The following is a 25,913-nucleotide window of genomic DNA, read 5'->3' as shown; positions in this document are numbered from 1 at the left end:
TATGATGCTTTGACAGGGCTTTATTTCAAGCTTCCACAGAATACACCCTGCCCTCCAGCCATATCTCCTTTTCCTTTCTCTTAAATTTTTATGAAATATAATTGCCATACAAATATATTTTTCTCCATACATGAAATTAGTGGTTTATTTCATATTTTTCCATGTTTTAATTTCTGTTGATCATTGATAGATTGAAACATGACCTGAGAGGAAGTCCTCACCATCTGCTTCATTCTGATATCTAGAGTTAGAGCATCAAACCTACATTGACTTCCTGTGGCCTAGCATTCCTGTGTATCTCCTCCTTAACTAACATGAGTTTTTGACATGGAATATTGAGTTTGAAGTTCTCTCAGCAGACCTGTTGTCTCAGTTTCAGCAGGAATGAGCAAGAAGGTCCCAAAGATCATGACAAAAAGGAAGAGCCTGGTTTGGAAGATAAGGACAGGTTGTGCAGCAATTATTGCTCCCACTCAAACTGATACTGGTCTCCATGTAAGTAAAAGGGATCTGGCAACTACTGAGAAAGGATTCTGCCATTTGAAATCACTCAGTTACATATAGGATCCCTATCCTTTCACTCAAGTCTTGAGAGGCGGGCCCTGTATCCATTAGCCAATCAGAACAGCTGGTCAATCACATGCACCAATCATCCAGTGAGTGCACCAGTGACAGCAAATCCAAGTTGCCTACAGCACACTTGACATACTTGCTCTGTCTGCTACAGTGGGAGTTCTCAGGCAGAAATCACATAGAGCAGCTATGTGATTTCTACTGGCTTCAGTACTGTAGGAAATTCATCTGTACACATTAGAAGCACAAAACTTGAGAGTGTGACTGGGCATCTGTAGTCCTGGTGTAGAGACCTTTGGAACAGGCAGCTGGAGTGATGCAGCTCAAGGCTGTCAGCTAGAGCTCAGTGTGGGACCTAATCCCACTGCTGGGACTTTAGGTCCCCTACTGCCTGCAAATGCTTGTCTTTCAGAATGTAAGGTGACTGTCCTGTGTCATGTAACACTGCTTTTTCATCCCAGCATTTGGAAAATAGAAGTTGGAACATCCCAAATTGAAAGTCACCTATTATACCTAACCAGTTAAAAAGTACCTGTCTCACTATAAAATGAAGAGCATGTTTAAAGTCACAATCAAAAAGATACACAAAGGGATGACAATGTGGCTTAAGTGGTAGAAAACCGGGGCAGAGAGCATGTGGTGCTGAGTCCAAATTCCAGTAGCACATACAAGGAAATTATTAACCCACCACTTCCACCACTTAAATAAGTCTATTGTTGCAGGATTCCATGTGTCTGTCTTTATTGGCTGGCACCACAATAAGAAGAATAAAGACTGTTCTAGAGAAAAAATGTAGACATACATTCTCCACAGATTTCTAAGTATTTATAAGCCAATTGCCAGTGGCTCAAGCCTATAAATTAGTACTTGAGAGGGTAAACCAGGAGGATCATGATTGGAGGTCATCATAGGCAAAGAGTTCACAGGTCTTTGCTCCAAAATAACTAGGATAAAACAGACTGGATGTGATGTGTGGCTTGGAGGTACAGTCCTTTCCCGGGAAGCAACAGTCATGAGTCAAGTCTTCTCTTCACATCATTTTTCATTATGTATCTGGAGGAAAGCAGGAGACATGGCATGCTCTAACAAAAGATACATAAACTGGGCAGTGTCATGAGTGTGAGAATGGAGTTCCTTCATGTTTTTAAAAGGAAACAGGATATGTGAAGTCTTTCACTCATTACTTAAATACACAGAGTTTCACTAACCTGTGATATCTTATATGTATTTTTTGGTAATAGGAATGACAGAATATATTCCCCTATATGTTGCTTTTGTAAGGTTTGTCACAGATAGTATTACAACATATGTTTGATGGTGAATACAATGAATACAGACAGGTTCATTATGCTTACAGCTATAATTTTCTCTCCAGTGTGTGGACTTTCATGTTTGAGGTCATGGAAATGAATGAAGATTTTCCACACTGCTTTCCTAATCCAGTTATTCTCCATTCTTAATCGTGTATGTTTTAGAGGAGCACTGGAATGTGTGAAGGCTTAGCCACATTACACACATGTAAAGCACTATGTTACAATGTGAATTGTGTTCCATCAAAGAGTACTGGAAAATGTTAAAACATTCTTCCATTACTTACATTGATAGTGTTTCTGAGATCATTCATGATTTCCAAGACAAGGATATATGAATGTTTTATCATATTTGGCATGACACTAGTGTTTATTTACACCATGAGTTCTTTCAGGTACATGAAAGGTACTCGAACTAAGGAAGGCTTTCCATATTGCTTATATCCACTGGGTTTGTCCTGTTTGCATTCTTTGATGAGTATGAAGGATACTGGAGAGAGTATAGGTTGTCTCTCATTCCTTACATTCATAGAGTTTCTCTGCAGAATGAGTTCACATTTGTTAATGTCACTGCAAATTGCTCATATCCATAGCTTGTTTCCCCAGTCTAAGTAACCTTATGTCTTTTAAGTGTAGAGGGACATGTGAACACTTTCCCCACATTGCTTACATCTAAAAGGTTTGTCTTCACTGTGAGTCCTTCAGGTCTTCAAAGGTGAGTGGAATGAGTGAATGCTTTCTCTCATTGCATACGTCTATAAGTTTTCACTTTTGTGTGAGTTCTTCTATGCACTTGTAGGTGAGTACGTTGATTGAAGGCTTTCCCACATTGCTTACATCCATAGGGTTTCTCTCCAGTGTGAGTTCTTTCATGAATACGAAGGTAACTGGATCCAGTGAAAACTTTCCCACATTGTTGACATCCATAGGGTTTCTCTCCAGTGTGAGTTCTTTCATGAATACGAAGGTAACTGGAATCAGAGAAGCCTTTCCCACACTGCTTACATTCATAGGGTTTCTCTCCAGTGTGAGTTCTACTATGTCTACGAAGGTAACTGCCTTGATTAAATGCTTTCCCACACTGCTTACATCCATATGGTTTCTCTCCACTGTGAGTTCTTTCATGAATACGAAGTTTAGTGGAATCACTGTAGGCTTTCCCACATTGCTTACATTCATAGGGTTTCTCCCCAGTGTGAGTTCTTGAATGCTTTCTAAGGTAACAGGCTCGCGTAAAAACTTTTCCACATTGCTTACATCCATAGGGTTTTACGCCAGTGTGAATTCTTTCATGATATCGAAGGTAACATGCATGGGTGAAGAATTTCCCACATTTCTTACATCCATAGGGTTTCTCCCCAGTGTGAGTTCTTGAATGCCTTCTTAGGTAACAGGCTCTTGTGAAAACTTTCCCACATTTCTTACATCCATAGGGCTTCTCTCCAGTGTGAGTCCTTTCATGAATTTGAAGATAACTAGGTTGAGTGAAAACTTTCCCATATTGTTTATATCCATAAGGTTTTTGTCCGCTGTGAATTCTCTCATTAATATGAAGATTACTGGAATGAGTGTAGGCTTTCCCAAATTGTTTACATCCATAGGGTTTCTCACTATTGTGAGATGTTTCATGAATGTGCAAGGTATCAGATTGAGGGCAGGCTTTTCCACACTGTTTCCATCCGTGAGATTTCACTACATTGTGTATCTTTTCATGGATTAGAAGAGACTTGCAATCAGTGAAAGTTTTCCCATGAGCATTACATATATTGCTTTGCCATGGTGTTATTCTAAGCAGAGTTTCCTTGGTTACAATATTCTCTGAAGTCTGGTGAAAGGATTCTCCACATTGAATATGTTGTTTATGCTCATGCAGTATCTCTAACACTTCAGGTCTGCAAAACAGACAAAGATTACCATTGTTATCCTATTAATGACTTATTAAGAGACGTTATGCTGTTTGTTTTTGTAGGATTTATGAACACTAATGTACTACATGTTCTGCAGCAGTGCCTGAGGAAAATTATTACTGATACAGTTGTGGTCATTTTTATTTCCATAATTCTATTTCCATGTTAGGTGCTTAACAACAGTTAATGAGTTTTACTACATTGAAATACAATTAAAGTGCCTACTGAGATACCCTGGATCACAGCAATACCACTCTTGGGGATATACCCAAAAGACTGTTACTACAGAGGCACCTGCACATCCATGTTTATTGCGGCACTATTCACAATAGCCAAGTTATGGAAACAGCCAAGATGCCCCAGCACTGACGAATGGATTAAGAAAATGTGGTATCTATACACAATGGAATTTTATGCAGCCATGAAGAAGAACGAAATGTTATCATTCGCTGGTAAATGGATGGAATTGGAGAACATCATTCTGAGTGAGGTTAGCCTGGCTCAAAAGACCAAAAATCGTATGTTCTCCCTCATATGTGGACATTAGATCAAGGGCAAACACAACAAGGGGATTGGACTATGAGCACATGATAAAAGCGGGAGCACACAAGGGAGGGGTGAGGATAGGTAAGACACCTAAAAAACTAGCTAGCATTTGTTGCCCTTAACGCCGAGAAACTAAAGCAGATACCTTAAAGCAACTGAGGCCAATAGGAAAAGGGGAACAGGTACTAGAGAAAAGGTTAGATCAAAAAGAATTAACCTAGAAGGTAACACACACGCACAGGAAATCAATGTGAGTCGATGCCCTGTATAGCTATCCTTATCTCAACCAGCAAAAACCCTTGTTCCTTCCTATTATTGCTTATACTCTCTCTACAACAAAATTAGAAATAAGGGCAAAATAGTTTCAGCTGGGTATTGGGGGTGGCGGAGTGGGTGGTAAGGGAGGGGGTGGGGGCAGGGGGGAGAAATGACCCAAGCCTTGTATGCACATATGAATAATAAAAGAAAAATGAAAAAAAAAAAAAAGAGATACCCTGGATCAAAAGCATGTACGGTTGTGAAATACAAGAATGAACACGAGGACATAGGTTGAAAATGGGACAGTCTATACCAGTCAGTGCACATGATAATCCTACTGTTTCAGAATTTGATGTAATATACTTAAATCAGTTTGTGTAAAGTGTGGGATTATTTTTGTATATTGAGCAATAGGACAGTGTCCCTTGCGACTTCTTAGGACAAAATATATTAAGAATTATGGCACATATCAGATTTTGAATTTTTTGATTCTGGATGCTTAATTTCTTTGTCTGATATTAGAGAAACTTTTCAGGGATTTCAAAACTTATAAATACAAACTGTGGTCTCAAATGCATGGTTTTCAAACTTCTTGTCAATGACAAACTTGATGTTCACTATTTTCGTTAGCACAAATTACCTCATATTTCTTCTCGGATTGCTGAAGTCCACTTCAATATTTTCATTTTCTTCTTTGTTTGTAAGGTACAGACACAGAGGAATCATTAGAATTTAATCAATGTGAAAGAACAATTTGAGACTTCAGCTATTTCCATTGTATTATAAAATAAGGATGTATATGAACCATTAGTGCCCTTTTTAAACATCTCATAAAGCAAAAACATCAATGATTCACAACACTAGGGCACAGTTTTTGTAAGGTAATGATGCCATATTTACCTATGTAGGACAGGTTGCTATAGGTTTCTAGCATCACTTCTCTGTAGAGCTTCTTTTGAGAAGGACTCAAACAGCCCCATTCTTCCAGGGTGAAGTTCACAGCAACATCCTCAAAGTTCAGGGGCTCCTAATATGTCACACACACATTTGTGAGAAGAACTGTGAGTGTCACAGTAGTGGAAACAGACACTATCTGTGTACTAAGTACACATCGTGATGTGGTCTCCACATATTCAATGCATTTTGTTTTTATCACAATTTCATTCTCCATTATCCTCACAGTCACTTCATGGTAATTCTTACATCTCACTGGACCTATTTCTTAAATTCAAAGCACAACATGGTCACAAAAATTACATTTTACACACTGATATTGTAGCACTCTATTGACAAGATCCTTCTTATTTCCAATTAAAGTAATATCAGTGGAAAACTGACTAGAGAAATAATGTTTTTAATACATGAATAAAGCCTCATGTCTTCTGGTATTGCAGAACTGCTAATGAGATGAACCTTACCAAACCAAATATAAAGTGGTAAAAGGGGAGAATGTCCTAAAAACAATTTACTCCAATAATATCTTATTGTATACATACTATTTATGATTATTTGCACATATCTACAATGTCCACCAGAGAGTTTGTACTAAGAGAACCCACAATGCACTCATGGTTATGAAGAGAAAATTGGTATGAAAAAACAGTATTTAATATCTCTTTTGTAAAAAGTTTCCCTTGGAATTGAGCACCTCCTTGATGACTGTATGAAAAGAGAACATTTGGAAGCTTCTACCTGGTCTCTTATAGACTAACCAAAAGTTAAAGCTAAATAATACACATGGAGGACCTTTCAGATAAATTTAGTTTTTGCTTTAGCATGCAAAAACATATAGTACAAAGAAGAAGTGTGTCACATGCAATATAAATAGAGGGATTTAAACAAGTCATCACATCACCTAGCTGTGTACAATTGTGCAATATCAAAATACACCTTAACACTCATGAACAAAACTACCTATCAAAGTGTATTTAGGGTCATAAATTGCAAACAGCAATGAAAACTAATGGGACTAAGAATATGATCCCTTGACCCAATTGTGGGCCTAATCTTGGAATTCCACCAGAAAATCACAGATTCAACACTGGACTCATCTACATAGCAAGAACCACTGTCAGAAAAGGAAACATACTGAAGAAGAATGGAAGAGAGCAAGGGAAAGAACACAAAGTGTCCTACTATATAATATTGATAAACAGTGTTTCAACTGCATTATCAAGGACACTGCACTATGAGAAAGAAATTAACAAATAGGCCTCAGAGGAAAGAGAACCAGTCTTCCTTTGACTTTAAAGTAAGAGAAAATTGATTCATGACAGGAGACACATCATACAATGGTGCGTAAAAGCACAAAATCTGAAATCCAGTTCCTCCTTGAAATCACATACTGTATTGCCCAATATCATGGACAATGATCAAATCACATGGGAAATAGGAAACATAAAATCTGAATACTTTTGAAGTCATAGTGTCACGTGCCTGTCATCCCAGCATTTGCAAAACTAAGGAAGGACTAGCATATATTCAGCATTATCCAGGGACACATAATAAGAACTATGTGTAAAGTCTCTGTGTGAAAGTAACACAAAAAGAAGAGCATTTTGAAAGTCATTACCCAAGGAACATACAAAATGAAAGTGGAACGTTAATATAGTAGAGTGGCAAAAGAGAAAAAGTCAGGATAAACATCTGCAATAAAAGCCAAAAAAAAGAATTAGTGTACTGCATACACTAATGAATGAGAACTTGATTGAGAAATGGACATGTCTATTCAACATAAAATACGATGTATGAATCAGGATCTATGTCTGTGATTTAGGAATAAGATGAATAAAATCAGTGTTAGAAATCCAAATAAATAAAAAATGTGTAATGCTTAAATGGATTGGCAATTGATGTGATCTCCACTGATATTTCTCTAATTCTAATTATGAAATAGAGTCCTGAAATTGTTTCTTATACCCACAGGACTTATTATGAGTGTTAATCAGAACTATTTTTCACATCCTGGAGAAGACTTCTAAAAAAGACTCCAAAACCATCACCAGTGAAATAAAAGTAAAAATAGTTTAGTTCAGTATCACACATACTTGTTTGTGAAACACATTCAAAGACATCACCCAAAAAGTATTTAAGAAATAGGTCTAATACTTTTTCTAATTCCAAAGGGTCAAAATAAGAACACAGGTTAATGGATAAGATGGAAAAAGGATTTTCTCAGTTTGTAGAAAATAGTGCAAAGAAAATGCTTACACTTTTCTGTTCTTCCTGCAGTCATGCTCACTCTTACCCACCCTGAGCCTGAATCAGCAGAAAAGTCCTCTAGACTGTCACCATCAGAACAGAATTAAAACAAGGAATAATGTACCAGCAGTGAAAGTTGATTTAGCTACGTGTCATCACTGTTACCTCCCGAGTTCATCCCCTTTCTTGGAAAGAAAGATCTTTTTTACCTAGCACATGTGCCATCTGCATTCCTTAATTTGGGAAAACCCAAATAGTGCAATAATTTCATAAAAACTTCAAGGGTGAAGAACACACTCAGTGCTGAAAAGTAGCCCTATAAAGCCTAAGATTCCATTGATCAGCACAGAAACTTGAGGATATAACTCTGGTAACCTATCATGTTCCTTTACTCTGATCTACTAGTGAGAAAACTCTAGGCCTCTATACTGATATTTCTGAGAAAGAACATTTCAATTCAGTCATTTTTTTTCATTTTTCCTTTATTATTCATATGTGCATACAAGGCTTGGTTCATTTCTCCCCCCTGCCCCACCCCCTCCCTTACCACCCACTCCGCCCCCTCCCTCTCCCCCCCCAATACCCAGCAGAAACTATTTTGCCCTTATCTCTAATTTTGTTGTAGAGAGAGTATAAGCAATAATAGGAAGGAACAAGGGTTTTTGCTGGTTGAGATCAATTCAGTCATTTTAAGTCTCCACTTAAATGAAATGTGAAATTCAGAAACTGAGTATATATGACATTAGCAAAATGTACTTACATTTTACTCATACCCTCACAGATAATCTTCATGCGTTCATAGAGAAATGTAAATCCAGAATAACTATACATGTCAAAGTCAAAACACTGAAGAGAAAACAGTACCATATTAACAACAGTTATACATTTAGAAAGGAAAGAACACCCACCATCATTTACCTGTAGTTCACCTTACTTCAAATACTATGCACCATCAAACTGATAACACACTATCTCCCAGAACACCAGACTTTGTTGAATTTTATAGTTTTACAATATTTAAACTCCACTTGATAGCTTAGAATGTGTGACACTTTGGAAAAAATTCACTGGATTCATTTTGAGGATTCCAAGATGGTGGCTAAAGGGAGGAAGCAGAAAGCGACCTTCCTACAGTGAAATCTTGGGGAGACGCTTGAAACACACTTTGCAGGCAAAATCACTGAGAAGAGGCAAAACTTGGACCCCTCCACAACTCCAGCCAGCTCAGAGTCGCCGGCACCCAGATGGCTTGGCAAGTCGCAGACCAGGTGAGCTTCGTGGTACCACGGTACTCCCACAGACAAGCCTGGGCCAGAGCAGCATAGCCCCTGGACAGACCGACCTCCACCGGGGAAAAAAGAGAAACGAGTAATAAACAATAAGAACAATAAAGACACGTGGGAAAGAGGGTGGGGTGCACTGAGCACCAAAGATTGGGGGAAGGGAATACATCCAGGAACTGTAAATAAACAAGCCGGGAAGGCAGGAGAGGCTCCAGCAGGAGCGGGGACACATGCCCAGCAACCAGGAGCGGGAAAGCTTGTGAGAATGGCGGAGGGAGGAAAACTGCACAGGAGAGGGGGGAAGACCCATTTCCCACATGAACTGTAAATAAACACGCAGGCCTGACAATGCAGGTGCAGTGTCACCTTTCCCAGTACTCAAGAAATTCCAAGACAACAAAAATAGAGAATTTGCAAAAGCAAAAGAAGAAATAAAGGAAACCATAGAAGCACTGTTTAAACACCAAAGTGAAAGAGAGAACACAATGAATAAACAGATAAATGAACTCTGCACAAAAATAGACCAAATTAAAGAGGAAATGACCCAAGATATGGAAAACCTCAGAAAAAAGAATGAAACAGACCTGCAAAACAAAACGGAAGGCCAATCAAGCAGAATAGAACAGAAGACAGAATCTCAGAACCTGAAGATTCTCTACCGAATTCTATCAGACCTTTAAAGAAGAACTGACACCAACCCTCCTTAAACTGTTCCATGAAATAGAAAGGGAAGGAAAACTACCTAACACATTTTATGAAGGCAGTATTACATTTATCCCAAAACCAGGCAAAAACACGTCCAAAAAGAAGAACTATAGGCCAATCTCCTTAATAAACATTGATGCAAAAATCCTCAACAAAGTAATGGCAAACCGAATTCAACAACACATCAAAAAGATTATTCATCACGACCAAGTAGGCTTCATCCCAGGGATGTGGGGGTGGTTCAACATATGAAAATCAATAAATGTAATAAACCACATTAACAAAAGCAAAGACAAAAATAACTTGGTCATCTCAATAGATGCAGAAAAAGCCTTTGATAGGATCCAACACCATTTCATGATAAAAGCTCTAAGAAAACTAGGAATAGAAAGAAAGTACCTCCACATTATAAAAGCTATATATGACAAACCTACAGCCAGCATTATATTTAACAGTGAAAAACTGAAACCATTCCCTCTAAACTAAGGAAACAGACAAGGGTGCCCGCTATCTCCACTCTTATTCAACATAGTACTGGAATTCCTAGCCAGAGCAATTAGGCAAGAAGAGGGAATAAAAGGAATACAAATAGGTAAAGAAACTTTCAAAATATCCCTATTTGCAGACGACATGATCCTATACCTTAAAGACCCAAAAAACTCTACTCAGAAGCTTCTGGACATCATCAATAGCTATAGCAAGGTAGCAGGATATAAAATCAACATACAGAAATCATTAGCATTTCTATACACTAACAATGAGCAAACTGAACAAGAATGTATGAAAACAATTCCATTTACAATAGCCTCAAAAAAATCAAATACCTAGGTGTAAACCTAACAAAAGATGTGAAAGACCTCTACAAGGAAAACCATATACTTCTGAAGAAAGAGATTGATGAAGACTATAGAAAGTGGAGAGATCTCCCATGCTCATGGATTGGCAGAATCAACAGAGTAAAAATGTTGATACTCCCAAAAGTAATCCACATGTTTAATGTTATTCCCATCAAAATTCCAATGATATTCATTAAAGAGATCGAAAAATCTACCGTGAAATTTATATGGAAACACAAGAGGCCACGAATAGCCAAGGTAATAATCACTTAAAAGAACAATGCAGGAGGTATCACAATACCTGACTTCAAACTATATTACAAAGCAATAACAATAAAAACAGCATGGTACTGGCACAAAAACAGACATGAAGACCAGTGGAACAGAAAAGAGGTCCCAGATATGAAGACAAACATCTATAACCAACTTGTCTTTGACAAAGGAGCTAAAAATATACAATGGAGAAATAGCAGCCTCTTCAACAAAACTGCTGGGAAAACTGGTTAGCAGTCTGCAAAAAACTGAAACTAGATCCATGTATATCACCCTATACCAAGATTAACTCAAAATGGATCAAGGATCTTAATGTCAGACCACAAACTGTAAAGTTGATACAGGAAAGAGTAGGAAATACTCTGGAGTTAGTAGGTGTAGGTAAAAACTTTCTCAACAAAACTCCAGCAGCACAGCAACTAAGAGATAGCATAGATAAATGGGACCTCATAAAGCTAAAACACTTCTGTTCATCAAAAGAAATGTCTCTAAACTGAACAGAACACCAACAGAGTGGGAGAAAATATTTGCCAGCTATACATCAGACAAAGGACTGATAACCAGAATATACAGGGAACTTAAAAAACTAAATTCTCCCAAAACTAATGAACCAATAAAGAAATGGGGAAGTGAACTAAACTGAACTTTCTCAAAAGAAGAAATTCAAATGGCCAAAAAACACATGAAAAAATGCTCACCATCTCTAGCAATAAAGGAAATGGAAATTAAAACCACAGTAAGATTCTACCTCACCCCTGTTAGAATAGCCATCATCAGCAACACCACTAAGAACAAGTGTTGGCAAGGATGTGGGGAAAAAGGAACCCTCTTACACTGTTGGTGGGAGTGTAAACTAGTACAACCACTCTGGAAAAAAATTTGGAGGCTATTTAAAAAGCAAGACATTGATCTACCATTTGATCCAGCAATACCACTCTTGGGGATATACCCAAAAGACTATGACACAGGTTACTCCAGAGGCACCTACACACCCATGTTTATTGTGGCACTATTCACAATAGCCAAGTTATGGAAACAGCCAAGATGCCCCACCCCCAACGAATGGATTAAGAAAATGTGGTATCTATACACAATGGAATTTTATGCAAACATGAAGAATGAAATGTTATCATTCGCCAGTAAATGGATGGAATTGGAGAACATCATTCTGAGTGAGGTTAGCCTGGCCCAAAAGACCAAAAATCGTATGTTCTCCCTCATGTGTGGACATTAGATCAAGGGCAAACACAACAATGGGATTGGACTTTGAGCACATGATAAAAGCGAGAGCACTCAAGGGAGGGGTGAGGATAGGTAAGACAGCTAAAAAATTAGCTACCATTTGTTGCCCTTAACGCAGAGAAAGTAAAGCAGATACCTTAAAAGCAACTGAGGCCAATTGGAAAAGGGGAACAGGAACTAGAGAAAAGGGTAGATCAAAAAGAATTAACCTAGAAGGTAACACACATGCACAGGAAATTAATATGAGTCAACTCCCTGTATAGCTATCCTTATCTCAACAAGCAAAAACCCTTGTTCCTTCCTATTATGGCTTATACTCTCTCTACAACAACATTAAAAATAAGGGCAAAATAGTTTCTGCTGGGTACTGAAGGGGTAGGGGAGAGATGGAGGGAGTGGAGTGGGTGGTAAGGGAGGGGGTGGGGGCAGGGGGGGAGAAATGACCCAAGCCTTGTATGCACATATGAATAATAAATTTTAAAAAAGCTTTTATTTGGAGTTCATGAATGAAATCTGTAACACTTGCATCTAGTGGGCTGATGAAAATGTTGAGTTATATAGCATCATTTTCTGCATTTTTCTCCTTGCTTTTTATTTTTGGTCAACAAGTCTTTGAGTTCAGGGTTTTATGTTTGCAAAGCAGATTCTCTAGTAATTAAGCCACATTTCCAGTCTTTTTGCTGTGGTTATTTTGGAGATTGGGGCTCATGAAATATTTGCACTTCACCAAAAACATTGAAATATAAAAATAAGTGAATCCTTTAGAAAAGAAATGAATAGCTTGGTGGTAGGTCAATTTCTGAGCATGAGCAAGTCCACAGATTCTTTCCCAAGCACTGGAAAAAACTAAACAAAATGATACAAACAAAAAAGAAATGAATAAAAGATACTCAGGTTTTAATTAAAGTGATAAAAATAGGATTATCTGTATTATTTTTCTTGATTTCCTCCTAGAGTTATCTTTGTACTTCAAGCCAACCAATCAATAACATTCCAACAATGGCTATTTGAATTTCCAAGGTAAAAGATGATTACATTACACAATACCAAAAAAAGAACTTTTTAGACCCTGGTGGCTCAAACTTGTCATACTAACTACTTCTAAGGTTAAAATCAGGAAGATCACAGTTTTTGTGATCCTTGTTTATCTGGGATGGTACCATGTACCACCTAAGTAGTATTTATTTACATACCACTTCAAGGGGGAAAGGTTAACAATCAAAGTTACAACTCTTGGTCAAGATATATTAAGAGTTTTAGTAATTCTGTGCCAGAACCCGTGATGAAGAACAAACACAGTTTTTTAAATATATCACCAAGCAAAATAACCTCTCAAATGAATAAATCCTTTCTTTCAGCTGGAGATCCTACAGGTCTCTGACTGCCACGGTCCATGACAGGCTTCCTCAATTGTCAAAAATTCCATTTTGACTAGACAAATTCTATGAATGAAAATGCAAACAACTGAAAACTTACCCAAGCAAAGTAATCTTGGTAACACTAGTGGTTAAGACCACCACTCCACCATCGTTCGTGTTCCCATTGTTTTTAGATACTGAACAAGGGAAGCACACAGTTTTGATCTCTCAAGTTCTGCCTCAAATTCATAATCTTCCTTGATCATCTGAAAAAGAATCCTAACTATACAAAGTATCCTAATGAAATTCTCTACTGGTTCCAGGCAGTCTCTAATTCATCCTCAGCCTGAGCCACTATACAAGTCCTCCTTTATTATTACATGAAACACAATCTCAAGACTAAGATTTCTGGTCCATGACCTAATTTGAGGCCCTCTTTTAACCATACACTCTCAACTTCTTTTTACTATATTTGGTGTTCTTTACTACTCTTGAAAAAACAGCCCTGCTTCATCTTTCCTTGAGGCACCTGCACACTCTGTTGTTGGGGTTGTCCTGCCACTGACACCCTACGTTTTTTGCCTCAATCTTCATTTCATTTTTTGAAAATGCTGTGTAGGCAGAGGCCAAAGAGAGCATCAATTATATTCATAAAACTTTAATAAATTTCCAACCTCAACTCTCCTTTGGAACCCAAGTGCCTGTGAACCACCACTGCAGTAAGTTGTGCAATGTGAGCTCTCTGTAAATTTAGGAATTTACAAAAATCCTAAGTAGGACAGGTCTGGGATCTGGTTGTACATTCAAAACCCTGCTCCCACATTTTTACATAACTCAGGGCCATCAATTTTACTCTGAGAAGTTTGGTAGGAGCAGGGACACTAAGGATCATAGCTTCTCCTGCTGGGAATCTACTACCTCTCATCATCACCTCATTTGGGGAGAGAATCAAGGGCTCCAGGATGGATGAGGTTACTCAGAGGTAGAACACATAATGACAGGGTACTGCCCATCTTTGCAGATCCACACCCTCTATTTAGGATGGAAGGCTACAAGGCACTCCAGACAACTAAGGCATTAGACTGCAGCTCTGTGCTGCAGAGGACAAGGTCTCTACAACACCTTGAAGCAGGTCTAACAACCTCATCCTTATGAGAGGACCCTCATCACAAACACTACTATGGCCTTCTATGATGATTGGGTTCTGTCCTCCAATCTAGCTGAGCACACACATAACAGGACTGAGATTGAGTGCCAGCCACAGTGTCCATATCAAAAGAAATCTCAGTGATTCAGAAAATGATGAGAACCAGAAAGTCATTTTACAAGCATTAGACAGTGATCATTCCTTCCACTGGATGCTTATTAGTCAGCCTACAGATCTTCCCATTCAATTTTCCTTGGCTATTGAACCTAGGCCTTGTCAATTTAGATCTCTGGGACAGGGGAAGTGATACCCCACCTGACAAAGTGACAGGGCCGGTACATGATTCCAGGCACAGACCTTAGGAGACTAGTTCTCCTCACTGGACCTTATGTTCCCCAGTTTGGTGATGCACTGTAAAGCAGAACCTGCACCTGTCTTTTCCAATAGAACTCTATTGCCTTCATGTGGATGTAGGGCCAGGAGTCTGCTCAGAATAGTCCACACTCAGCATCTAAGGATATAGCCACTGATTTCACAGAAGGATCTATTTGTAGACAGGGGAAGTGAGACCTCAATAACAAGAGGACAAAAGGCTGGTGTAGTCACAGTATGTTGGTATCAGTCACTTGTCTATATGGACAAGGATTTCTCACACATATTCCCTCAATCTAACCATTATCAGTCAAGAAAGTAAGAACAAGCAGGATGCCAGTGGCTCACACCTATAAACCTAGCTACTCAGGAGGAAGAGATCAGGAGGATCATGTTTTGAAGCCACACCAGGCAATGGTTTGTGAGATCATGTCTTAACAAAACACTTCACAGAAAAGGGATGGCAGAGTGAATCAAGGGTTCAAGCTATACTTTTGCAAAGGAAAAAAGAAAGCAATGAAGAACATACCAATAAGCAAGTCCAATTACTAAGTCGAAGAAAACCTGTAGCTATCACACCAAAATGGCAGATACTGGAAGGCATTTTCTGTAGTAAGCAGAGGGTCCTCCTTAGAACAACCTGTGATTCACCACTTCCCATGTAGTTCTCACTGGCTAGGGATCCAGAACCCACCCCTTGAGATCTGAGAAACAGACGAAGAAATCTCCAACCAGGGGAATGCAAAACCCAAATAACTGAACCCAGCAACACCCCTCAGCAGTTTAGGCCTCCTCCCTGATGCCTACCCAGTCCAGCCTGGGGACTCATTGTAGTTAAGCAGAACCTGCTTTTCAGAATGTACCCTTCTTTTCAACTGGGAAATGGAGCCTGGAATATGCTGAGAGAAATTCACACTCACTTTCCCATGGGAAGAATTTTCCTGTGATCTCAGGAAAATTGTGATCCTAGGCCAGGTCAGGAAAATGGAAAAACTGTGCATGAAAATAATATCATATCCGCTGTCATGCACAAGAAACAAATAACAAAAAATATGAGGAGACAGGGAAATGTGGATCATCAGTCAAAAAGCATTGTAGAAGTTCCTCAGACTGCTTTTGATAAAAAGCATGGACTCCATATTTAGTCCATCAACTAAACCAGGAAACAACATGGCATCTCTCCATTTATGATCAGTCTCTTCTCTGAGCCATTCTCTGCAGTCACCTTGCAACCCCCTTGGAATCTACGAAGGAGAAGACAGATATTTTCTTCATGAACTGAAACCAAATCTGCCCCCAACCATAGACCATCCTTTGGTACGACCATACCTTGGATAACAACTGCAGAACCTCTCCCAAAACTACAGCTGAGTGATAACAACTAGACCACACCTGTGACTTGAACCCTTTAACTATGCATATCTTTAGTCCCTGCACCCTGTTTTGTGCCTATTTCAATCTTTGCCAATTTCATGTCTGTGACATGCATATTATGAGCATGAGCTCAGTGCTTACACTGCTTCATGCCACAGCATATAACTAGCTGTGCAATAATTCTCCTTTCCCTTCTTCTTTTGTTGAAATTGAAGGGTAATTAGCTGGAAGTAGAATAAGGCATCTAAGAAGCTGAGGCCCTGGGTCCAATATTCATTTTCAGAATGAGAATATTGATTGCTGAAAAGTCATAGGCAACGGATTCATTTCACAAAGTCTTTCTGGGGACAGTCTAAAATAGAATCAAAGGATTGTAGCCAAACATGTTGAAGAAACAGCAAAATTGAAATGCTATGTATAAAGATATCAGTACAGACTTAGAAATCATCACAGGATTATATAGAAATTATGAAGATGGAGATACAAAAAGTTCAACGAAACCATCACTATAGGTGCTTAATGGAGGACAAGAACAAGAAGGACAAAGAATCAAAATGAAAGTGAATGAAATTATGCAGCCAAAACAGAAAGAAAATATTTTAAAATTCACAGGATATGTTACCAGTGTCTGAATTTTGTACAATTTTGAAAGTTCTCTAGACAGAAACAAAGATATATAAGCTAAGAATGTAGATCACATAAAGGAAAACAGTGTTAGGAAATTAAGAAATGAACAAAAATTCTTTTCTTTCTTCCTCACTACTGGATATCAAGGAAAACCTTTGCTTAAAGTCATTGAAAGTGAACTATGGACTAGGTGATCATACCTTATAATATGAATATTTAATAAGAACAGTTGTATATGCATTAAGAACAATAGTGAAGAACATACCAATATGACAGTCCTGTCCATGAAGCAGAACATCTTTATTTGAAATGCATTTAGCTTACATAGAAAAGGATTTGACATATTCAGAAAATTACAAACAATACATTTTAAACATAATTGGTTTCATGAAGGGGGACAGAAAATGTGATAATATAATTAATAAAGGGCTGCACCTATCAGACTGGCTCAAGGGGTGTAGTGCCTGCCTTATCAGTCACAACACCCTGAGTAATAAATAAGTAAATAAATAGGCATATAAAGGACATCACCAAGATTGCACTACACCAGCTAAATGCACGGCACATCATTTTGCTGAATTTATAATAGCAATCAGAACTTCAAATTAATAGAAGAACACTATTTTCAAAAAAAAAAAAAACAAAGAAATAACAGAAAAAGAATGACAGGCAGAGGAAGGGATGAGATGGGGACCAGAGTATCATGAAGGAACAAGTAGGAAAAATGCTCAATAGCAGAGATCATCAGTATAGTACAAACAACGGCACTGAAATAAGCTGTTTAATGATAAGTGGACAAGTGTAGTAAATTAGGAAACTCTACATATTAGCAAATCTCAGAATAAACAAATATCCGTAAAACTTCAGATAAATTTACATACTATCAAAACTTCCTAAGAAATTTCAACTATCCATACTCTACAGAGCACCAATACCACAACCCCCACCCAAAAATAATATTCTCCTAACAGTGTAGAACACTAGGGCAACTTTATGTAATTAAGATGAGCAAAATCTTCTGGGTCAACATCACCACAACGGATATGATTTATGGACTTGAGTCTTTGTGAAAGATCCATTACTCCAAAATGTTGTCATGCACTCACTTTAAGGTGAGGGAAATACTCAGTGTCAGCTTTTGACATAATGTGACCTTAGTGAGCTATCTTAATCTTTGTCAATGTACATTGAGATGTATTAATTCCAATGTTTATTTTCAAAACCTTCTGATCTATTCCACAATTTTAGGTTTGCTAAGTCTATCCACATTGTTTATGTCCAAATAGTACATATGAAGTCTATTCAGTGTATACTCTTTAATGAACCATACTTCAATTTTGCTCTACTCCAATCCCTTCCTGAATTCATCTCAAACAAGACCAAAGTGCCAAGAAAGAACAGTCTGGTAATATTGCCAAATATTCCCCCAATGATTCCAAATGTTAGGACTTGTGCTGTGTTTCTTTGCCATCACTTCTGATAACAAATATGTGGTGTTACCAAGACATACCAACTTTCAAACACCAACTAATTGTCCTTCAATTCATATCTGACATTATCCAGACTTAGTACAGTCCCTCCAACTTCTGGACAGTGTGAAACAGACAACCAACAAGTCCTAGCACATGTTTCCTTTGTCTGGTCACACCAGTCACCTTCCTAGTCATAGACAGGTGTCACTCTGAGACAAACCATTAGAAGTAATGCAAGCATTGCCTCAAAGGGGCTTTCCCTATTACCTCAGAAATTTCAAGGATTTCAGAATCTCTTCCCTGGAAACTGACACAGGGACCAAAACATTTATTTATATGGCACACCCAAATCATCTTCACAATGCACAAACTTTTTGGCCCATCAGGAAATAGATAAAGGTGTCTTTTTCTGAGCCTGGGCCTAACAGACTTGTCTTCATTAGCACAAATTACACTGTCTGACCAGCTACCACACCACAAAAGGAAAGTGGTGAAATGATATATTCTGAAGTTGTAACACTCATAAATACCTACAATTATACCACACTTTCAATCATTTCTGCACAACAAAAGGAGCACACAAACAATGTTCTTTCCAGGATCCCTGTTGCAAAGTCAGATATTCCTCCACCCACTGTCCAAATGCCATTTTTTTGCATAAAAAATGATTAGGAAGCAATCATTGCAAATATCCTCTAAATGGTTTGTAAATAATTGTAAGGTCAACTTGACAAATCTGAGCCTGAGTCATCAAATAAATCACACTTTAGTGTTACCATAAGATCATGAAGAACCCATGTCCATGTGATTCATCCCTGTAATCCTAGCTGCTCAGGAGACAGAGATCAGGAAGCACTTGGTTCAAAGCCCATGCTACCAAAAAGTTCTTGAGACCCTATCTCAAAAGAAGCCATCAGAAGAAAAGGCTAGTGTAGTACCTCAAGTGGTAAGAGCACATGCCTAGCAAATGTGAGGATCTGAGCTCAAATGCCATGGCAGTGAAAAAAAAATCACCAAGAGCCTAGCACTTGTAGCTCCTTCATGTAAATCTAGGTAATGGGAAGACTGACATCATGATTACACTCAAAACCAGCTAAGCAAAATTGTTTTACCAGACCCCATTTACAAAATAATCAGAGCAAAAGAGACTGGAGATAGTGTTCACGCTGTTGAGCTCTGCACTGTAAGTGCAAAACTATGATTTCAAACCTCAGTCCCCAAAAATAACACTAGTAACAAGGACACAAGACCATGATGATCACAGGAGAATACCGTTCTTACCAATCTCCATGTCTCTCCACTCCAAATTTATTTCTTCTCCTGTTTTCTCCTCTCCTTGATAGCACATTGCCTTTCTGCCTAGAGATGCCTACATACCTTGCTTTTGGGGCTTTCCCCTAGAATAATTTTCTAAAGACATGAACTAAGTTAATCAGCATTTTATTACAAAACAATATTCTGGAAACAACCTGTGGAAATTAACAGCTAAATCATAAAGGAAAATATGTGTCCCCTCCACTCAGAAGCCAACCACGTGCACATGTGGATTCATGTTTCCAATGTATCTGGCAATGTGTGGGATTCATAGAAATTTAGGGACTGATAAGCAGCATGGAGAAACACTGCACTGAGGGGACAAGGCATAGAGTTTAGCCCAGGTTTCCTTGAACCTGATGGACTCAAAGGGAAGTCAGGTCACAGTGAGGATTTATAGGGACATTGCACAGGAGCACCCTATCCTGGCAGAAACTCCGTAAATACTCAGGAGGCTCCCCAGCCACCTCACTGTGTGGGACAGGAATTTGAAGATAATTTCCCAGCAGGGCTGTGAACTGGGATTAAGTCTACTCACTGGGACACAGGACTGGGCTCAAGGTCCCCAGTCCCTTTGCACCCTCCATTCACTCAGGGACCTAGGGCCCCAACCGTGTGATCAGGGAGCAGACTCCAGAATGGACAGGGCCCAGTCAAACCTACCACAGCTTCTTGATCCAACAGTCCATCCACCCACCATTGCATATGCCCAGCTACCACTCACCATTTCCCGCTTCTGACAGGTCCAGGTGACCTCCCTATGGTCCTGCAGTCAGAAGATTTAACAAAGCTGCTGGAGTTGTATAGACTGAAAAATGACAGCAAGCACATGGTAAATATGGTGATAATGAGGAAGGCAACTTGAATCACCTACCATTGTCATTTCCACAGGTGGTACAGATGATTAAAGAGCCACTCCCATTGGCTAATGGATACAGTACCTTGAGATATGGGAAGGTGGAGTGGTGGGGAGGTGCTGAACTGCTGAGTTGAAAATGAAAGAATCCATAGATAAATGGGACTTCATAAAACTAAAAAGCTTTTGCTCAACAAAAGAAATGGTCTCTAAACTGAAGAGAACACCCACAGATGTATAGTGCCAGCTATACATCAGACAAATGACTGATAACCAGAATATATAGGGAACTTAAAAAACTAAATTCTCCCAAAATTAATAAACCAATAAAGAAATGGACAAGTGAACTAAACAGAACTTTCTCAAAAGAAGAAATTCAAATGGCCAAAAAACACATGAAAAAATGCTCGCCATCTCTAGCAATAAAGGAAATGCAAATTAAAACCACACTAAGATTCCACCTCACCCCTGTTAGAATAGCCATCATTAGCAACACCACTAACAACAGGTGTTGGTGAGAATGTGGGGAAAAAGGAACCCTCTTACATTGCCAGTGGGAATGTAAACTAGTACAACCACTCTGGAAAAAAATTTGGAGGCTACTTAAAAATCTCAACATTGATCTGCCATATGATCCTCCAATACTATGCTTGGAGATATACCCAAAAGACTGACACAGGTTACTCCAGAGGCACCTGCACACCCATGTTTATTACAGCACTATTCACAATAGCCAAGATAGGGAAACAGCCAAGATGCCCCACTAGTGACGAATGGATTAAGAAAATATGATATTTATACACAATGGAATTTTATGCAGCATGAAGAAGAATGAAATGTTATCATTTGCTGCTAAATGGATGGAATTGGAGAACATCATTCTGAGTGAGGTTAGCCTGGCCCAAAAGTCCAAACATTGTATGTTCTCTCTCATATGTGGACATTAGATCAAGGGCAAACACAACAAGGGGATTGGACTTTGATCACATGATAAAGCAAGAGCACACAAGGAAGGTATAAGAATAGGTATGACACCTAAAAAACTAGATAGCATTTGTTGTCCTCAACATAGAGAAACTAAAGCAGATACTTTAAAGCAACTGAGGCCAATAGGAGAAGGAGACCAGGAACCAGAGAAAAGGTTGTTTCGAGAACAATTTAGAAGGTAACACACATGCACAGGAAAGCAATGCAAGTCAACTCCCTGTATAGCTATCCTTATCCCAACTAACAAAAACCTTGGTCCTTCCTATTATTACTTATACTCTCTCTTCAACAAAATTAGAGATAAGGTTAGAATAGTTACTACCTAGTAGCAAGGGATAATTGGGGGTAAGGGAGGCAGTGGGGGGCTAAGGGAAGAGGCAAGGGGAAGGGGGGAGAAATGACCCAAACATTGTATACACATATGAATAAAATAAAAATTAAAAAAAAAAAAAAAAAGAGAAAGCATCCAGCCACCCTAGCCAATCAGCCTTCCTTTTTGGAGATATATTTTAGTTTGTCAGATAATTACATTCAGCAGAACTTCTCCTTGCCCTCTTGACCTAGCACCTGCCCCTTATCATACTCACGGTGACCTTCATGCATACTCCTAAAAATGGGACAATATAGGTTTACGCAGAGAATCCTTGGAGAAAATTCAACATGTCTGTTAAGGAGGGGAGACACAGGTAGGCTAGGACACAGGAAGTCGATGTAGGGCTGATGGCCAAACTCTGAGAACTGGAATGAAGCAGATGGCCATGGATTTCTCATATCTCATTTCTCAACCTACTCATTTGCATACAAGAAAATAAAACACATTGCCAAAAAAAGTAATTTACTTATTTCATGTGTGGACCCTCCACATCCAAACAACCAGATAACATGGACTGGAGATATGGTTCAAGCAGTTTAGCACTTGCTCTTAAATGCTAAGTTATGAGTTCAAACTTCAGTCCCCAAAAATAAAACAAGCAAACAAATAAGACAAAAAGGATCAAAGGAGAAAATGAATTTTGCCAATCCCCATGCCTACCTATATCCAAATTCTTTCTTCTCTCATTTTTTTCCTCTATTTGAGAGCAAATCACCTTCTTTTGTGCCTTTCTGTCTAGAGTAATACTCTTTAAATCACAGTTTAAGTTTATCAACATTTCATTACAGAAAAATATTCTAGAAACTACCTGTGGACAATTTAAAGTTGAGTCAAGAATGGCCAAAAGTGTCCTGGCCACTCAGAAGTCAAACACCAGCACATGTGGATCTGTATTACCAAAGAATCTGACAATGTGCAGAATTCTTGAAAATTTAGGGACTTATTGGCAACACCAAGAAGCACTGGATTGAGGACACTGAGCACAGAGTTTAGCCCATGCTTCCCTTCAACCTGAAGGACTCAAAGGGAAGCCAGGTCACAGTAAGGAGTTACAGGGACACTGCAAAGGAGGCCTTGACCCAGCACAAACTGCATAAGTACATGGTGGTATCCCCCGCCACCTCAGTTGGCAGATAGGGATTTGCAGGCAGAAACTCCCAGCAGGGCTGTGAGCTGGGATGAAGTCACCTCACAGAGACCTAGGACTGGTTAAAGTCCCCCAAGTCCACCACCACTCTAAGGTGGCAGAGGACCTAAGACCCCAACCGTATGATCAGGGCACATTTTGTGGAACCCACAAAACAGGGCCCAGTCAAAACCACCACTGCTTCTGGTTCCAACAGCCCCTCCACCCAGCATGGCAGATGCCCAGCCACTATCTCAGCATTTCCTTTTTCTGATGCTTCCAGGTGACCTCCTCATGGTCTGGGAGTCAGAAGATTTCACACAGCTGCTGGAGCTCTGTAGCATGAGAAATGGCAGCAGGTGCATGGCAAATATGGTGATAATGAGGAAGGCAACATGAATCACTTACTATTGTTGCTCCTCATTGGAACAGTGGTGCAGACAATAAAACATCCACTCTGATTGGATAATGGACACAAAGTCCAACCTCCAAGCCCTTGAGAGATGCGATGGTGGACTGGGGAGGAGGTGATAAACTGGTGAGTTGAAAATGAAAGAATCCAACACCTCTTGTCAGACAGGCTTCCTTGGTGGGAGATATATTTTAGTTTGTCAATTACTTACATTCAGCAGAACTTGTCCTTGCCCTCTGGACAAGAAAAACAAAAAGATGACACTTTAAAATGCTCAATGTCAGGCATTTGTGTTAATGCTAATTAACAGAAAGAAAATATCAGGAAGACATAAGTCCTGTTTAACACTAGACAAAACTAAATTATTTTTGTCATTCCAACGTTTCACAAACAACCCTATAAGTAAGCAGATATCTAGGAAAGATCAAGTGATAAATTCATATACCATCAAATTTAACTATCTTAATTTCATTTCATGTAAGTATCCATAAAATATTTTTCCCAATTCTGTATAAAATTTATTAGGCATCAATTCATCATTAAAATAGTACAGGCAAGAAGCACAAAAAAATCCTAACTGTTTAAGTAAACAGCAATTCCACACAAAAAAGATTCTAAAAAAAAACAAAAGGGAAGGTGCTCAAGGATGCTGCCTATTGAACCTACACTGCTTGATGAGAAGGTTGCATAGGGTTTTTTTTTTTTTTTTTTGGCAGTACTAGTGTTTGAACTCAGGGGTTGTATGGATTTTAAAATTTAGAGAGAACTGTCAGTGTGCAGATGCAGCCCATGGTGGCTCACCTTTAGGAAGGAAGTGAGAGGAACCTACAAAACAGGAAATTTCACACAGGAACCTCCACACACACAATTTTCCCCCACTTACATGATGAAATGGCTCACTATGACACAGGCTCATTGGGAAAGGTGTCAAACTCTCATCCAGAGTCAATTCAATATTCAGAGCTTTGCTTTCTTTTCCAGGTATTGCTAAACTCAGAAGAATTCCCCAACAAAAATGGGCTCCCCATGTTTTAATTCTGAGGACAATGGCAATGCAGAGATGTAGACATTCGATGAATTTAGCACTGAGTCCAAGACACTGGCAGCAATGTAGGTTCAGTACCACATGTGTCTGCTCTGCATGGTCACCATTCCCCATTTTTTGTGGTGCTGGGGTTTGAATCCAGGGACATACACTTTCTAGGTAGGTGCTGTACTATGTGAGCCACTCCAACAGTCCTTCCTTGTGTTCAGTATTTTTGAGAGAGTTTCTTGCAAATAGTTTGTTCAGGCTGGCTAATTATCACAGGGCTGGCTTCAAATCATGATCCTCCTGATCTCTACTTTCTAGATAGGATAGTGGGAGTGACTCACTACTGCAGAGCACCATTTCCTATCTTAAGATATCTGGTGATGGCACTGTACACCATCTTACTAATATGAAAAAGATACTAACAAAAAACACCAAGAACAAACAACCATATATGCTCCTATTGCTCAGGACATTCTGAGTTTTACTTACTCTGTAGCATAACCTGGGACCAAGAGCAACACAAATAAACTCTGAAATTAATAAGCTATTTTATCCAGCAGGAACAAACTGTGTTTTCTTCCCACTTTCCATGACAGGCACAAACTGCATTGTGACTGGACCAATGACCTGAATGTAAACACAAACAGTGGAAAATTTACACAGGATTACAAAAGTAATCATTCTGAACTGGTAATTAAAGACCACCACCCCACCATTCCTCCTATTCTCATTACACTTAGATATCCTTCCATTATAGTCTACAACAAGGCAAGAACAAACCTTCAATTTCCATCCTTTATGCTTCAAAATGAATAGCTTAATTGATCATAAAAAACTCATCACTCATTATGCAAACTGCCCTGTATGTTCTCTGCTTCCTGCAGGTCTGTGATCTCTGACCATGTCAAATAAGAACCAGCAAATAACACCTCCTTTACTGCCATGGTAAGGACTGGCTGGCCTCAGGGAAAGATGTTCTGCTATAGGAGCAGATGTTGTACTTCTATCATCCTTCATCTCTGACCTTCTTTCTCCTCTTATTTGCTCCTCCTTACAGAACATAGACCTGCTCTGTTTCATCCTTAAGACCTTGCAGGTCTTGCAGTTGCTGCTGCCCCAACACTCTGACTTACTTTCACTGTGTTCATGCCCTACCTTAATCTACACTTCATTTGTGAAATAGTGTCTACACATAGGCAAAGGTCAACATCAATCATATCAGAAAGAGCAATCTCAAATCCTAAACACATCCCCAAATCTATATTTCACCCTGAACACCAAATGCATATGCAATCCATATTCAGTGAGTTTGGCAAGGCAGGGATAAA

General features: G+C 39.0%; 1 protein-coding gene across 6 annotated transcripts in view; it reads right to left on the bottom strand.

Annotated features, from left to right (window-relative positions):
- The window catches only part of LOC109676367 (uncharacterized), a 71,174-nt gene that overhangs the window by 23,424 nt on the left and 21,837 nt on the right, over positions 1–25,913 (bottom strand). For 2 of the 6 annotated variants that reach the window (XM_074053719.1, XM_074053717.1), the window contains exons 2-4: positions 5,495–5,621; positions 5,235–5,286; positions 128–3,775 (exon numbers count right to left, since the gene is read on the bottom strand). In XM_074053719.1, coding sequence (XP_073909820.1) covers positions 2,626–3,775; positions 5,235–5,286; positions 5,495–5,621 — 1,329 coding nt within the window. In that variant the 3' untranslated portion in view covers positions 128–2,625. Of the gene's footprint in view, positions 1–127; positions 3,776–5,234; positions 5,287–5,494; positions 5,622–8,555; positions 8,642–20,522; positions 20,607–25,913 lie in introns of those variants that run through there. The other 4 variants (XM_074053721.1, XM_074053720.1, XR_012441259.1 and 1 more) reach the window with 4 other exon arrangements.

This window comes from Castor canadensis, chromosome 14 (assembly GCF_047511655.1).
Source record: "Castor canadensis chromosome 14, mCasCan1.hap1v2, whole genome shotgun sequence".
Taxonomy (NCBI): domain Eukaryota; kingdom Metazoa; phylum Chordata; class Mammalia; order Rodentia; family Castoridae; genus Castor; species Castor canadensis.
Note: the sequence above shows the minus strand (reverse complement) of the source record. Positions and strands in the feature narration are given on the sequence as shown.